Source organism: Pseudophryne corroboree, chromosome 7, assembly GCF_028390025.1.
Source record: "Pseudophryne corroboree isolate aPseCor3 chromosome 7, aPseCor3.hap2, whole genome shotgun sequence".
Classification (NCBI taxonomy): Eukaryota; Metazoa; Chordata; class Amphibia; order Anura; family Myobatrachidae; genus Pseudophryne; species Pseudophryne corroboree.
In genome coordinates, this window is record NC_086450.1 from 88,544,404 (window position 1) to 88,561,455 (window position 17,052).

Sequence of the window (17,052 nt, forward strand, 5' to 3'; positions counted from 1 at the left end):
GATAGATAGATAGATAGATAGATAGATAGATAGATAGATAGATAGATAGATAGTATATTTGCATATTTGCAGCATGTTAAGCAGAAAAGATTAATGTTGAGCAAACTTGAAAGGTTTTATAGAGAGTGACAGAGTGCATGACATCTGCATTATAAAACAAGTGGAGTAAGAGCGCTACCTAGCGGTCAAATACAGTTTGATCAGGTCATAAATTTGTTTATCTTACCATAAATGTTTATTTCACAGCAATTGAAGTTATTGCTGGTATCAGGATTGCAGGAATAACGTTACAGACCCTGTCATTTACAGAACATTTAAATGACGACATTTCAAGCCATATGCCACAGGTTCTGTGACAACCCTTTTTACTTCCCTTCTTTGGAGAGTTGAAACTGGGTAAAGACAATGAACGACCGATGAACCCTATGAACAGTATTCTTTGCCTTATAAATGTAAGGATGGAGCTGACTGCTAATCACAGAATACAAACGAATTATCGATAGACATTCGTCTGACCTTTTATACAATTTTCCTATAAAATGTTTTCAAATTGTAATTTTCAAATGTACATATTGTCACGCTATATCCATATTTTCCTATTTCAAATAATTTAGTGTGAAGTAATAGCTACCGTATTTAACAGAAAAACTGCATTATAATATAACGAAAGTTAAAATTTTGCTTCTATAATAGGATACAATAACATTTGTGAAAAAAAAGTAGGAGGATTATTCATAAAAAAGACGAAAAAGAAACTAAGAAATTTTGCTTTAGTAAAAAGGCCTGCTAACATTTGATTGTGAGTTCGTTTGTTTATCCTGAAGCGTGGGGATCCTATTCATCTGTACCTTTATTGGTTATCCAAAGAATAGTCCAAGTTTCTCAGGATTTTGTTTTCAAGTGACACAAACATCAAAATAAGCCTCTTTCAAAGAAAAGCGCCATGGTCCACCATAAAATCATTAATTCCAGACGTCTAGCCGTTCAAATTACTTTATTACACCCTAGTTCTTCCTGTTTTAAAAGAATTGCAGGTACAGACCGGACAATGAAGTAGTTTCAAATACAACACTTTTTTTTCTACAAGGACAAATGCTTTATTTTTCTTTATAATATTAGATTGTCAAACATAAACATGTACACTAACAAACAATTGTAAACATAAATTATATCCATACATCGATAATGTAGTGCTTTCTGTTCCTTTTGCATTTTAATAACTTTTTCCTACAGACCTCATGTTGTGGGATTTGAGGAAGTGGAAGGAAAGTCAAAAACAGACAAACAAAAACAGTGGAATCTCCACTCAGTCCTGAAACGAACTAATACAAGTTGGGTGAATCAGACTTGTAACAGTCCTTGGCATTGAAGGTTAATTTAAGAGAAGACCATTTGGATAATAGGAAAAGAGAAAAAAAACACAGTTGAAAAATGCCAGTTTAAACAATCTAGGATACATTATGTAAACTCGGCAGCCAATACCAGCCAGTGCAGTATCCCAGAATCTTACACAAACCGGTGTTTACATAAAATTCAGTTTAAATCCATACACAGACTTCTCGTTTGGAAGCCCAAACACAATATTTTATGATTGCTACACGTGCTTAAAGCTTACATAAAAAAAACATAAATAGATCACCATGTTTTCTCCATGAAACGAGTTTTAAGATTTTATTGGCGCAATAGCCTTAGAAGTAACTATGTTCAAGTAGTTTGGTTTGATCATTTAAGCTTATTTCCCTCCCAGAATATTATTTCTTTTACATTTGCATAAAATTGTCCAGTTTTGCAAAATAAAACGGGTTTAACAAACGAATGCTCTAGCAAAATAATTTGTTGGCCGCTAACTAAATTCTAGGCCTTTCCTATTAACTAAAACAAGTCTATTATGTATTCGGTTATTTCTTTGCACTAATAATATATATTAGTGTCACATAACATGCATATTGCTTCACTTTGCAATATTGAAACTTATTGTGTCATATTGATGTGGTAAGTAAGCTATTAGTAGCACTTTCCGATTGCTGACTTCAACCAATGCGACTCTACCTACAATTCTTACTGTTATCTTAATTAACGTAACTACATTACTTTATACAGACCCATAAAATGCCTTAAACATGTAACAATACCTACCTGTAAAATCTACCGTGCAATCACAATATTTTTCAGACAAAACCAGTTCAGAAAATGATGCATCTTCAGATGCGCACTGACGACAGACAAGGTTTGCAAATTACACAATACATTTACATCCAGTCCATCTCCTATATATATATATATATATATATATATATATATATATAGTTCAAAATAGTACATAGCGGTTTCAGTGTGTGTCCCATGTTGTTATTGGTCCTTATTGCCTCTCTCCTTGTTCATTTTCTTCATTTTCATCCTCCTGTTCTGAAACCAGATTTTGACCTGTCTTTCAGTAAGGTTCAAAATTCTAGCTACTTCGTAGCGCCTGTCTCGGGTGAGGTACATATTAAACAAGAATTCCTTCTCTAGCTCGAGAGTCTGGTACTTGGTGTACGGACACCGCTTCTTCCTAGTAGATCGAGCATGAATCCAGTTTGCTGCAGGATTATCTAGAAGAGAAAGCAAAGACTGAGGTTTGAAACACTGCTAAATTCGTTTCCAATCAGGATGACCTACTCACACCACTTTTATAAAGAATTATCATAAAAAGCCTTAATGCACCCAGAGTGTTTACAGTACCAATGATGTCTTGATCTTAGGTGGTTATGTGAGTAATAGAATCATTTTATAGCCTCTTGTTGCTTGCTTGGGCTATATGCTAGGCGTCTAGACGGTTTTATAGGTTAGTAAAACTATCAGTTTTGCACATTTAGAGCCTTGCAGGTTTGAGCAATAAATCAAACAGCAATTTCTTTCGTTCTCTCTCTCTTTTTGTACTTACTTGGGTCAAGTTGTTGTTGTTGCTGCTGCTGCGGTTGTTGCTGCTGCTGCTTCTCTTCTTTAAGATCTGTGTTATCTGCCTCCTCGCTGGCAGCAGGCTCTTTAGGTGGAGGCTTTTCTGGGGTTTCTGCAAAGGAATTACATGTATACTCTGGCAGACTGATACCCTGGGACTGGGAGTCAAAAGAGGAGCACTCGGTCCTTTTAGGTGCACTTTCAGGTTTGATGCCGTAGTTGCGTCCGTTGGAGTGAAATCCAGAGAAGGAAGACGCAGTGCTGGAGATTGGCTCCAGCCAGGAGCGCACTGTGTATCTGCTACCTTCTGTTGCTAGGTGGGACTGGCCCATATAGGGATGATAAATACCAGTCATTCCTGTAGAAGGCTGTGGGTGCACTGTGGACCAAGACGCAGAGAAGACGCTGGATTTTGACGCAAAGCTACAGGAAGAAAAATCCGAAGTATCTCCAACACCTGGTGGCCTAGAGGTCGTTGTGTGACCTCCCTGAGAGAATCTAGCACTGTAGACTTCTTCGTTCTCATTTCCTATGAGAGAATCCACATAGTAGTTACTTATAGTGCCACTTGACGACATTTTAGGCTCCCCTCTCACTCATATAAAAGGTTACACTCTTAACTGTATGTAATACCCTCCCTGAGAACAATCATAGTATTTTGCAGACTGCATTCTCCGTCCATTGGTTGTGGGCTCCACGTGATCATATTTACCAATACAGAGTAAATCAATCCGCTTAACGGGACTGATGTGATTAAAAACACATACAATTAAAAATAAAAGTGTAACTATGTTGAGATATATGGAACAAGAAGCAGGGGGAGGGGATATCGGGTCTGATTCCACCTTTGTGCTTAAAGACTCGGCTTCTGGTTACAGTGTGCAGCAGGGACTATTTCTTTCTCCCCCTGCAGCCCTCTCTCCCCCTGCCATTCACTTTTTAATCACTTTGCTGAATTTGTTTAATTACCCTTTAAACTGTGGGGACCCGCGCTGCAGAACTAGGGAAAGCATGTTCAGATTATTGACCTATGGGTATAAAACTTGTTTTACTAGCCACAAACAAGGAGCCACCATGACTGGGAGAGAGGAAGCAACAGCACGTTATTGTGCTCTACAGCATCCAGCAACAGTTCATATTTACATAGAAGAGGACATTCCAGGCTTTTTAATGTGTGAAATGCATAAACCCTTCCTAGTGTTTTTAAAAACAGGTGGAGGAGAACTATCATGATTTTTATGGGTTTCAATAAAAATGTTATGAGGTGCATTTGATTATACATTAATGTGCCCTGAAATCAAATGGCCTTAGAGAACATTAAAATCTGTACTGTAATGATCGGATTCTGAAGTCTGCTATTGTTACCTGAATTAGTGGTTGTTCTGTTCAATATTCTATCTATCTATCTATCTATCTATCTATCTATCTATCTATCTATCTATCTATCTATCTATCTATCTATCTATCTATCCACCCTTCCATCTATTTTATTCACACATATTATTAAATCAGCACACTCTCTTGGAGGATATATATTCAAATGTTTGATAGATATATATATATATATATATATATATATATATATCTATCTATATCTATATCAATGCATTTAAATATGAGTTTATTAAGTGTGCAGAATCAATATTGGAAATATATTATAGAGGTAAAAATAGAATGTTTGTGCTTTCTATAACCCATTCTACTGTTACATGAAGAGCAGTAGAGAAATTTTAGGATAAGCTTTGTTCAGTGAGGCTATGAACATTTGCAGGAAGACACAGAGTTTATTGGGGCTGTTTCCTGAAATAAAACAGTTTATCGGAACCTAGAGATCGTCAATGCAGTTCTGTCATAAACGGACATGTTTCTCTAAGGAAACAACAACTGAACAATTACGACAATGCTATGTACATACTATATCAAGAGATATCAATATGATATATTAGAATTATCTGGCCTTACCATTGTTTTTTTCCTCTCACGAATGTTTTATTAGGGATTATACAAATCGTACTTTTAAACTACAGAAGGTTTATTAATATTTATTTATTTATAGAAGGCATAAACTTAGTATAGTACAATGTATACAATCAAGTCCATGGGTCCAGTGTGGTCATACACATAGAATGAGACCATATCAAATAGTATTTTCTAATAGGGTTTTATTTTAGCAACATCAGGCTATGCCTAGCTACTTCGTGCTAGTTTGAACCACGTTCATTTAATAATCGGTCAATTCCACAGCATGCAAGTGAGCGAGAGGTGGGTTATCTGCAGCGATTGGGTTACATTTTAAATTCTGTAGCGTGGTCTTATGTCAGAATATGACGTAATAACAACAACAGCAACAACAACAACAACAACAACAACAATACTCTCGTTTTGTCATCTAAAAAAATCCATGCGACTATTTTGAACAGTGACTAATGAGATGGAGATTGACACGAATTAAGTTTATATACAGTAGTGTGTGCTTGGAGATTTCTAAATATAAATACAATAGGCTGGGTGTGCGCTGCATGCTGTATGCATGAGCCTGAGTGTTCCCATGTATTGCAGTTCATGTGTGTGTGTGTGTGTGTGTGTGTGTGTGTGTGTGTGTGTGTGTGTGTGTGTGTGTGTGTGTGTGTGTGTGTGTGTATATATATTTAAAATATAGAGCAATAAACAGAAACAAGGACTGATTCATTCTTGCACATATAATTATATATTTTGTAGACACTTCAACTTCACTCTAATATACTCTATTGAGATATACAATGTATGAATGCTGCTGTGATGCTTACCTGGAACCCCCCAGGGTGAGACTGCTCTTTTCTATAAGTAGCTTCTACATACATACTTTATTTCTGTTAAAGTAAGATGTCTGAGAGGAATCAGTTAAATACTGTTAATAAGCCTACAGGAAGCATCATTTTTAGAGACGAAGTGTGAATTATAAAACAGTAGATTTAATGAAGGCATTTGCTACCCTATTAAAAATAAGATGAAAACATCAAGAGATCAGACAGTTTATTGCATAAGACATGCAAAGAACATGCACAGTATGGACACATAGCTGCCTCAATGATATTACCACATATCACAAGAATAATTCTACTAAGAGTACGACTCAAATAAACTACACATTGACGAACATATTCTCAGTTACTTTGAGCAGACATTTACAGAAAATGTGCTTTTTTCCCCAAAAGTCAATAAGAATACTCATGAAGGTTAAAATGCTAAGGTCCATAAAGTAACATACAGAAAGACCATTTTTTAGTAAAAACATGAAAAAGTCACATTGCTTGGATATGTTAAACAGTTCCAATAATTTAAGACCAAATGATAAACTTTCTTCATTTTTACCCTGCCATACGGTGATAAAAAAAATAAAAATAAAATAATAATAAATTACATGTGCTAGAGCTTTTATTATTTATATACCCATGGAAGTACATATAGACACTTGCAGCACTAAAAAATGACGAGGAATCACATTCTAGATCACAGGAAATGGATGATACATTTTCAAAGTCTCTCCTGCTTCTGAGATATAGCTGATGCTGTGACAAATGAGTGAGATCAGTTTTGTGAAGTTAAGAAAAAGTCAGATTAGCGGTCAGTTCACGAATTCGGTTCTCTCTGCTCATCTTCTTTAGCTTCATTCTGCGATTTTGAAACCAGATCTTGACCTGCCTGTCAGTGAGATTCACACTCTTACTGATCTCTAGGCGGCGCTCTCGCGTTAGATACATATTAAACAAGAATTCTTTCTCTAACTCCAATGTCTGGTGTTTTGTGTAGGGACATCTCTTCTTCCTGCCACTCTTTGCAGTTAACCAATTGCTTGTTGGAGTATCAGACTTGATTTCTTCTATTGTAACAAAACAAAGCAAAACAAACAAAAAATAAAGACACAAATAAAACAAAATAATAAAACTATACAGAAGCATGATAAACTAAAAGAAAAATACCCGTACTCTACTCATTTTGTGTAGACTTGACAATGAACCTTAAAAAAAATGTCTGGCATATCATATCATATCATATCATATCATATCATATCATATACCTCATATACTACACTCTAAAAAATAAATGCCGTGGATGGTGTAATGAATGCTGTACCTATAATATAGTCATCATAAGTATATATATTACAAATATTAATTCAAACACATACGGCAAAAAGTTACCTGTAACATATGTAATTGTATATTGGTTTGTGTGCGCACACAAACCATAGCAACAGTCAGGTACACTATACTGTATGAACAAAATACATCTATAGATACAATTTACCATACATGGGATCCGTCAAATCGGATATTCATACCTGTAAATATAATATGTTCTGCATGCAATAATAAAACTACAGATAATTGTAATTCCTAAAAGATTATACAAAATAGTAAACTCACAAAACCGTGTAATGATTTCATTACTCTGATGTGATTTTTTTGTGATTAATGTACAAGTTATTAAAAATTAAAAATAACTGCTAAATACATTACACATTAAAATCTAACTTTCTTTTAGAATCTTTATCACTATAATAAAGCAGAATAAAAAACTGAAGCATATGCTTTAGCTTCTACCACACATTAGTGTGTACAATTATGTATGTTTAAAATAAAGGTGACAAATAAACCCACCCGAAGTCCCGAATAGAAAATTAACATTCCAGTAAGAAACAATCTTTAAGCATTAAATTATGAACTGTGAATTTGTTTTAGTGTAAAATGAATTTTACTGTAAATATAGTGGCTCTTAAACATGAATATTCTTATCTACGCTCAAAAATAATAAAAAAAGGATGTGATTCTTGTTGTCTCTAAGATTTAACCCTTTACTAACCGTTAGGAAATGTATAATTCCGCACAAATGTGTGTATATATAACAATGGGCATTGATCATTAACATTTAATATTGCATGTGTATAATGTCTCTGGGGTTAAGGTCCACATGCTGAATTCAGTGACCGCACATATGACTATGTATATTGATTTTTTTTACAGTCTCTCTTCTAACACAACGTTCTATTTTTAAATACTTCCGAAGAACAGGGCAGTTCCATCCTGAAATCTAGTTACCATTAAATGTTATGGGTGGTATGCTAGTATTTAACACCGTGTTTTATGATGCTGGCGTTTTACAGGCTACACCATGAAATGCTTTAAACTTCTTTGTAATACCGACCTTTACTTTCCTTGTCTTGTACTTCTGGACTGGACACAGACACCTCACCCAGGCAACTCCTGTCCTCCTGTAGGGCAGACTTGGACTCTGGACTTTCCACAGAAGGGACTTTCGAAGAGTCTTGGCTGCTCGGGTTTTCATTCATTTTCTTATCCATCTGAAGTGTAGAAGATAGCTGAGGTTTGGAGCTGCCGCGGGGGTTTAGCTGTAACATTAAGGATGAACTGGTTTCTTGGTTATTATTGTACTCTTGGGGTTTCCCACTGGCGTAAGTCTGGCTCAATCTAAAATATCCTGGGACGGGAACCTCAGAGTTATCAACAGAACAGTTCTCAGAGACCAGCCTCTGGTATGATGGCACTTCTGAAGAAATGACTTTTGATCTCTTATCAGAATACATGCAGCAATTGGTTTCCTCCTTAATATTTGTAGGGAATGAACAAGTGGGGATCTGTTGTGTAACAGGTTGCTCTATTCGGCAAGACCTGTTCGGATCTGTCCAACTGTCTACTTGAGGTATATAGGGATGTACATTCATACCCATATTTTGGTGATTGACTTCTCTTTTTGCCAGAGATGGTAGCAGTCCACAGGTTTGCATCCCATATGTCCCAATGTCTGAGCTAGGTGGCATGTACATGCTGGCGTTGTTAGAATAGAAACTGTCACTTCTACAGGCACTGATCAAAGAATCTACTAAAAAAGTATTTGCAGCAGGAGAGCTGTTTGGAAAGGACATTTTGGGGAGGAATTTGAAGAAGAGAGATTGTGTCCTTTGTAGGCTGACATCTCTAGGAAAACATTCCCTGTGTAATTGTGGATGCCTCTGCACAACCACATGACAAGTAAGCCAATGAGATTTGAAAATGGCCTTGAGTCGCTACCTCCCTGCAGGTCACATGGTGCTTGGCCAGCTTGGGCTGCAGCTCAAATATGGTCAACAGCGACATCTACTATGTCAGAGAGAAAGTGCTGGCCAGCTGCTCTCCCGTGGCAGCCCTGGCGCACTGCGCTGATTTAAGGTTACTCTTTTTTTTTTTTAAATATATATATATATATATATATATATATACATACATACATATAGATATACACACCAACAAGATTATCCCCCGTGCACTGACATACTGACAGCAAAGTGCAACAGCAACTGGTAAAGCACAGCACAAATCCATTGCAGAGTTTAAAAATGATAACAGATTAATTAAAAAAAAATACAGTAGCTCCAAAATCACCAGTGCCTTTCTTTAATGCTTTATATTCAAATAAAAGAGTCTGCTGACTTAAAAGACTCCTCTTACTTCTGGGCTGTATGCAGGGAGGGCATTAAAGGCAGTGAGCTTAGAGAGGCTACCCAGTGCAGAATCTTTGACACACCTTGAAGTTTGCACAGCAATGTCTGCATCAAGTATACATATTTTGTAAGAGTATGATAATTACTATTATTATTATTATTATTAAACTTTAGAAAGACGTTGTGTATTATTTTTTTATTATTATTTTATTTAATGGATTGGTTAAAAGCATTCATTCATGACAAATTGGAGGTGCAAAAGGTTGTAGAATTTATTAATATATATTAAAAAGAATCAGGACGATCAATAATATTCTCATCTACATTCCTGGGGTAGTTGGTCATCTTTTTTTTTTTTTTTTGCCACTGTTGCTTTTTAAAGAGTTATACTCGCAGTTACCACACACGAGCAGCTATTTTATTAACAAATCAATCGAAACTTAGTAAAGGAAAAGATTAATAGGTAAGATTTAGCATAATGGCGTTCACGATATGAATTATCGAAAATGATCTAATTGATTTCCATTCTTGACGCCTAGAAAAAGGTCATTTCTTTTAATTTTAACCCAAATTGTTAAACAGTGGAAACCAAGCTTTTGTCACCTAAACCATATAGTTTCACGCACCTGTTTGATTTTTGCATTAATCTCTGAAAATTCTCATATCTGACTTGTCAATATTAATGAAAGGTGCTAAAGCGTACAATGTATAGTGGATCAAGCATCTATTTTCTTCTGGTCTAGATGTGCTAATGTACTAAATACACATTTATGTGTCTACACATATAGATATACATGCTTTTTGCACACCACATTAAATGAATATATATATATATATATTCTCAAGAATGCAATGAAAACATTTGAATAAGTAAGCAAATGGTGTACAAAAAGTTGATAATCCGAGATTCATAGCAAATTGTTTGGGAATTAGGAAATTCCAAGTGCCATTGCTCTTTTAAGACCCCCTTTTTCGCAGGCATTTTTATTTCCTATGCAGTTAAAACAATAAAATGTCTGGGTTTGTGGCAATGAGACAGACCTTTGATAAAATGGAACCCTCTCGCAGCTGTTCAAATACAACATCATTGTCAGGTTAAGAGCCACTGCCTTTTACAACTGCAATTGCAGAGCCTGTGTGGTGTGTTGTTAAATAGCTCGTACGAGACCATTATAGACAGAACTTTTACAGAAACAGTGACATGCTGGCTACCTACAACATTAATTCGACACAATCAGGCTTACGTCTGCGTTAGCAGAGAGGGGAAAAGATAAGTCCTTTCCAACAAGCAAAATATTTGTAGTCTTTGCAGAAACAGCGTTTTACAAATATAACCTTAAACAGCATGCATTTCATTGGAAAGTTGAAATTATTTATTTATTTTGTATGACACAATAGTGTTAATTTACTGATTTACAGAGTACAATTAAATCTACAACCACCAATAACCTAATGAAGGCTTATGTATTGTTAAACAATTATAAAAACAATTAGAAATATGTAGTACAAAATGTGTAACATTTATATTTCTTCACAACAATCCAAACCAATGTCTTGCAAGAGGTAAGTAGCCATGAAAATACCAGGTAATGCCTCTGTCCTGTGCACAGCACACATTTAAGCATTCAGTCTAACTAAAATAATATCACTAAATTCAAAATGCTATTGATTGCTAGGCTGACAGATTTCTAGCCCCCCTACACGTATGGAGCATAATGCTACTTAATAGGATGCACGTTTGATGTTGACATCCTATTGGTAACACATAATACTGACACATGTATGCAAATGGAGAAATTACTATATTACACGTATCCTGCGACCAGAAGATACAATCAATGTGGTGTAATGTACAGGAAAGCAAAGCTCTAATATGCATAAAGTAACACTGAGGATGTGAACTATAACATATGTTTTATATGTTTACACACACACATATATACATACATACACACACACAGATATATATATATATATATCTATACAAATATATATGTATGTATGCACATAAACATACACTCATATATATGTGTGTGTGTGTGTGTGTGTGTGTGTGTGTGTGTGTGTGTGTGTGTGTGTGTGTGTGTGTGTGCGCACGCACATAGACACAGGCGTGTGTGTGTGTGTGTGTGTGTGTGTGTGTGTGTGTGTGTGTGTGTGTGTGTGTGTGTGTGTGTGTGTGTGTGTGTTATAGATGAAGTTACATATAATGCAAATGAACGTTTACGTATGTATGTATGTATGTATGTATATATATACACTCATAAATACACACATATTTGTATGTGTTGTATGCAAACATACACTTATTAATCTTGATGACGGTACATATCATGCAAATGTACATTTATGTATATACCCTATAGTCTATATAACCTATAGTCTATATACTGTATGACGCCGCAAACACAAATGTTACAAACACAGACTGTAAATATTGCACAGTTTATTGTGAACTTATCACTAGAGGTTTAGATGAGTTTGTTTTTGGTTTGCAATTGATTTTCTTTTGTCATTTTTTTGTCTACTGCCAAAATGCAGCGTTTTCTGCCATCCACGCATAGGAGCAGCATGGTGTAATATTTGCCTACATTTCTCTACTTATAGGGTGTGACACATTAACAAAAGGTAAATGTCAACCTATGGCTCGAAACATCTCTTCATATTACGTAAATTAATTATGGCACACAATGAAAATTATATTACTATAAATTCTAGTACTTATATACTGTATATCATTACACTAACTATTAGAATATTGCAAAAGGAACATTCATTATTTGTTTAATTGACTAAATCGCTAGACGAATGGCTGATTTAACACCAGATAGTAAAAAGGTAAATAGGATAAGTTAAAATGTAACTAAATGTAATGTTGCTATTTGAATCATGGACTTGTTTTACATATGAAGCAGCATGTAAAATGAAAACTTCTTCGTTATCAAATAAAGATTATACTTATTTAACTAGATGCTATGATTTAATATATACTTTAAAAGATATTTTATTGTGTAGATTGACAATATTTTTGAGTGAGGTGTAGTATCAAAATCATCTTTCTAAGTTCGGCAGCGTGCCTTCTTAATTGCATTTATGGCAAAGCTCCGCATTTAAATCCTATGTATGTATTTTGCATTAACATACTATGTGTGTGTGTGTGTGTGTGTGTGTGTGTGTGTGTGTGTGTGTGTGTGTGTGTGTGTGTGTGTGTGTGTGTGTGTGTGTGTGTATATATATATACATATATATATATATATATATACACGCACACATACACACACGAAGTTGAATTATTATTAAATCTAAACTTACACATTTATTTGTATGTTAGAGTAAGGGTGGTTGCACTTTAAATTCCTGTTTTTAGAGTGTTATTTCAATATTCAAGTTGTTGCATATATCTATCGAAATTATAGAATAATTAATATTTCGATTCTATTAGCATCCAGAATACAAGTATAAAGAAAATGTGTGGTCTGCTATTATTTGTTTCGAGCCGGGCATATTTCGTCATAAATATATTGGTATAAAAGTTTTTTTTTCCAATGACACATTTGTTTCAAAAAGGAAGAAAGCATACAAAAAAAATCCCTACCATATGTTTGTTTTCATCTTATTTCATCTTATTTCTCTTCTTAAATATGATGTATCATGCCTTATAATTTGTGATTGCAAACAATACTATATAGACATCCATTTTCTAAGATTATGTATTTTTAATTTTTTTTAAATACTATCAATGCATAATATTTCTATAAGTAGGGTTGGGTGGTAATTGCGCAGCGCCAATAATGTTGGTTCTCTGTAAAATTATAGATTTTAGCCACTTATATTCCATATTTATGTCAAGGCTTAGACATAATACAATGAAATCGAGCTATAGGTATTGAAACATATATTACTTAAGCAGTATTTTAAAAGAATCGTTGCTCTAGAGAAAAATCTAGAATCCTTATGTGACTTGGTTTCTAATTTATGTACAATGCTAAGATATGAGTTCTAACATTTTAGCTATTTTCAGTACACCAGTCGCCCTCTTGTGGATGTTTAAAATATGACACATATGAAGTCGTATTTGTATTTGAATTGAGGTATGTAAGCCATGCAATAAAATAAACCTAAAAATTAAAAAGGAAGAACACCTAAGTATGCATGTTATAGGTTTTTCTTATATATTTCTGACATAGCCATATGTTGATGGACATGAAACACATTTGAATTAATTATTAAGCTGGCGCCTAATGATTTTAGCATTATTGTTTTGTTACCATTGATAAAACTATTAAAGATCACTACTGCGTGAATTTATTCTGGTAAGTAAACAAATATAATCGAGTTTTTCTTTCACGTTCCAAGTGTGATATTGAAAGATTTCAAACAGTATGTTTGCTATATAACCGGAAACGCATTAAAAACATCTTCACTTCTATTTTATTGCAATTTTAACATAAATACCAAACACAGTGTAATTAATTCATGCAAATGTGGAATGTCTATCTTATGTCGATTTAAAAAAAAAACCCCACAACATAATGTTGTTTAAGTGATTTACTTATCCTATAATAAAATGTTTTAGAGTCAAGATATTTCAATGCACACTAGTGGGTGGCAGCTAAGAAAAATAATAAGAAAGCCTTAAGGCATTTAATTATTCTGGAAGGTGAAAGGTTTTGACCTTGACATTTTGGAAGTTCAAAGGCAACTGCTTAGTTTTGTGCCCAAATTGAAGCAATTTTTTTCTTAACAATATATTTTTCTCTGGCTTTGTTCTCTGCTGCTTATTGTAGGTCTGTTTCTTAGTCCTTGTCTAACTTAACTCTTTGCCAAGATAAAAACGCCCACTGAGAGTCACTGAAAAAAAACATCCCGCTTTCCCACTTCTTTTTTTATTGCACTTTGCGGAAATCGCTTTTAGCCCACCAGAAGGTGTCTAATATAACCCAATTACACTGCTTGGATCCCCTACTTTTATTGTGTTGTCTAGACAGTTCAAGGTTTTGTAAACAGCCCAGTAGGTCACGCCATATAAAGTGTAAAGGAATAAGCCCAACCAAATTCTTCAGCTTTCAAAATAAACAGTTTTCCCAGATCCCTCACTTTTGATCCTAAAAGACACTGAAAACACCAAATGTCATCGTACTTTGCTCAAACTGCTTAAATAGACTGTAGAATGTGCTGTCAGGATAATCATCGTTTAGGAATAACCAGAAGCGGACATAAACGGAGTGTTTAGGCTTAAACCTTTGCATTTAAAAAGTAACGGTATGTAACCTAATATGTGTATCTATACATTTTTGTCAAGTTCTTTTTTTTTTTTATAATAAAAGACAATTTTATGGCTTCTGAGAATAATGAAGCGAAAAGTCATATAAAACGTTTTCAGGCTGGTAAAAAATAACATTGAAAATTTAATAAATATGTACATAAGGGAATATATATATAATTCAATAAATGGCTGACATAGATATTCAACCCTTGAAACTTGGGAAGACATGCAATATGTCCAAGGTTACACCAGTTTACCATAAAACAATATTCACAAGAGAGCATCTTTATCATGCGTGTTTGTATATATATATATATATATATATATATATATATATATATATATAGTCGTTGAAATAAATGTGTACTGTAGTCTTTGTTGCTGAGAGCCACCCTAGATGTTTGCAGTCAGTGTAATACTGTATAATCAGTGTTATAGATTCAGGGAAGGTAAGAAGGAAAAAAAACACACCATTGGCTGCATTCTGTAAGTGACGTTTCCAAGACCCTTTCCTTACCAAGGAGGAATCCTCCAGAGATTTGGAAATCCTTTCGTATTATGGTCCAAGTAAAATGTAATTAGGGATCCCCAAGAATTGTTTTAATAAATTGTGTAGTGTCCTCTCAAAAAAGTGGATTTCCAGTGAAATATTGAAGTCGATCCCTGTTAAGTTTCTTTTCTTTCATCCTTCGGTTCTGGAACCAGATTTTCACTTGGCGGTCAGTGAGGTTCAGCATCCTGGACAGCTGTAACCTCTTCTCCTTGTTGATGTACACATTGAAGAAAAACTCCCGCTCCAACTCACGGATTTGGTACTTGCTGTATGGGCACCTCTTCTTCCTAAGCCGCTGGGAAACTGCCAGATAATATTGAAGGAATGAAAATATCTTAATATCATAGTGATGATTTGAAATTATTTAGCAGTCTATTTAATAGTATTTTGTTCTGATTATGATTAACATTATTTTTACGCACGTAGGTATGTATGAATATGGATAGATAGATAGATAGATAGATAGATAGATAGATAGATAGATAGATAGATAGATAGAGATATATAAATATATATATGACGTTACTTGTTCAAACATAATAATACATACACTAACACACACACGATGTGTAATATTGTACATATTATATCTATGAACACTACAGTATATGGTGTCTCTACTACATGGTATCCTATTTTATGACATCCTCCAAGTAATGGAGGGAGGGTGATCAACAAAACATGATAACATAAAAGAAAACGTTCAACAATAGACCATCTTCATCTTAAATTAGTTCCCTGTCGTAAACACGCTTTACAACGGTAAAGGGAACCTTATAGGATATATAAAACTCTTGAATGCTTATAAAGTAGCATATAAAAAAGAGACTGACAACGTGTTGGCCTTGTACTCTTGCCCCCAATTGATGCCTACCTGAACTGTTGCTCTTCTCTGCTGCAGCCTCCCCAGAAGGGGAATCGGGGCTATCGTCGCTTGTCACTTTCTTGTCTTGTGTAGAGGTCATTTTGCTATTAGGGTTGGAAGGTTTAAGCTCAGACTTTGCAGGCTGTTCATCCATTTCCATCTGGTATGTTGATGTTTGGTTTGTGTCATAAAACTGGTCAAAGCCCTGTGGAAGAATCCCATTCCTCCCCACTGTGCCGTAGAAGTTAGATGGAGCACTGGAGGGTCCATGGTGGTTGCAGACCGAGTCCGATTTGAATAACATATCCGATCTCCGGTTCGAAGGCTGGATGAGCTCTCTGTGCATCACATCCTCACTGGGGTAGTACGAGGGGTAACTGCCCCGGTACTGCCACTTACTGCGCTCCAACCCATACTCCCTGAATGCCACTTCCCTCACAGGTTGCACATGAGTTAAATTGGAGGAATAGCTGAAAGTCATAGGGCAGGAGGAGGACTGTGACAAAAACGAGGACTTGGTAGAGAAATCCGATGGAGACACATAGTAGGCGCAGCCAGGCAGATACATATTGGGTGCACTGTTGTTGCAATTCTCAAACTCAGTCATCTCTCCCTTTTTGCGATTGAAAGCAACAAGGAGATTTCACTGCATTGAACAAGATCCATCTATTGCTTAAGAGGGCTTGGACAGCATCAACTAAGAAAAAACCGTGAACGTGTGCTGACGTGCAATTCATCTTGATTGATTCTAGTGGTAATTATGTCACGTGACGCCATGTAGCATGTCCTTATATCTATAAGAGCCTTGCGGAGAATGATACTTCCCTGCACACTGCACAAAGGTGCAATACTGCTACATTCTAAACGCTTTGCCTTATTTTTTCCCCCTCTCTTTGCAAAAAAAAAAAAAAAGATACATTGTACCCTCCCCAGCTGTTGCTTATATAGGAAGA

The 17,052-nt window shown here is 35.2% G+C and overlaps 3 protein-coding genes across 3 annotated transcripts; all 3 read right to left on the minus strand.

Moving 5' to 3' along the window:
* Positions 1–1,124: 1,124 nt before the first annotated feature.
* HOXD9 (homeobox D9) lies at positions 1,125–3,606 on the minus strand. Its single transcript, XM_063932280.1, has 2 exons — positions 2,924–3,606; positions 1,125–2,591 (listed from the first exon to the last, which is right to left on the minus strand). Exons 1-2 carry the CDS (start codon positions 3,513–3,515, stop codon positions 2,350–2,352), a joined length of 834 nt encoding a protein of 277 aa, XP_063788350.1. The 5' UTR covers positions 3,516–3,606; the 3' UTR covers positions 1,125–2,349.
* A 2,912-nt stretch (positions 3,607–6,518) lies between these two features.
* On the minus strand, positions 6,519–8,875 carry HOXD10 (homeobox D10). Its single transcript, XM_063932281.1, has 2 exons — positions 8,122–8,875; positions 6,519–6,796 (listed from the first exon to the last, which is right to left on the minus strand). Exons 1-2 carry the CDS (start codon positions 8,858–8,860, stop codon positions 6,519–6,521), a joined length of 1,017 nt encoding a protein of 338 aa, XP_063788351.1. The 5' UTR covers positions 8,861–8,875.
* A 6,429-nt stretch (positions 8,876–15,304) lies between these two features.
* HOXD11 (homeobox D11) lies at positions 15,305–16,706 on the minus strand. Its single transcript, XM_063932282.1, has 2 exons — positions 16,109–16,706; positions 15,305–15,537 (listed from the first exon to the last, which is right to left on the minus strand). The coding sequence occupies exons 1-2, from the start codon at positions 16,704–16,706 to the stop codon at positions 15,305–15,307; spliced, it is 831 nt and encodes a 276-aa protein (XP_063788352.1).
* Positions 16,707–17,052: the final 346 nt, after the last annotated feature.

Excerpts from the sequence above, each read along its gene's own strand:
- HOXD10 (XM_063932281.1), bottom strand. The coding sequence starts at position 8,860 with ATGTCCTTTCCAAACAGCTCTCCTGCTGCAAATACTTTTTTAGTAGAT. Across the intron at positions 6,797-8,121 it reads ACAAGACAAGGAAAGTAAAG|AAGAAATCAAGTCTGATACT; the intron begins GTCGGTATTACA and ends TTGTTACAATAG.
- HOXD11 (XM_063932282.1), bottom strand. The coding sequence starts at position 16,706 with ATGACTGAGTTTGAGAATTGCAACAACAGTGCACCCAATATGTATCTG. Across the intron at positions 15,538-16,108 it reads AGAGAAGAGCAACAGTTCAG|TTTCCCAGCGGCTTAGGAAG; the intron begins GTAGGCATCAAT and ends ATTATCTGGCAG.
- HOXD9 (XM_063932280.1), bottom strand. The coding sequence starts at position 3,515 with ATGTCGTCAAGTGGCACTATAAGTAACTACTATGTGGATTCTCTCATA. Across the intron at positions 2,592-2,923 it reads ACAACAACAACTTGACCCAA|ATAATCCTGCAGCAAACTGG; the intron begins GTAAGTACAAAA and ends TTTCTCTTCTAG.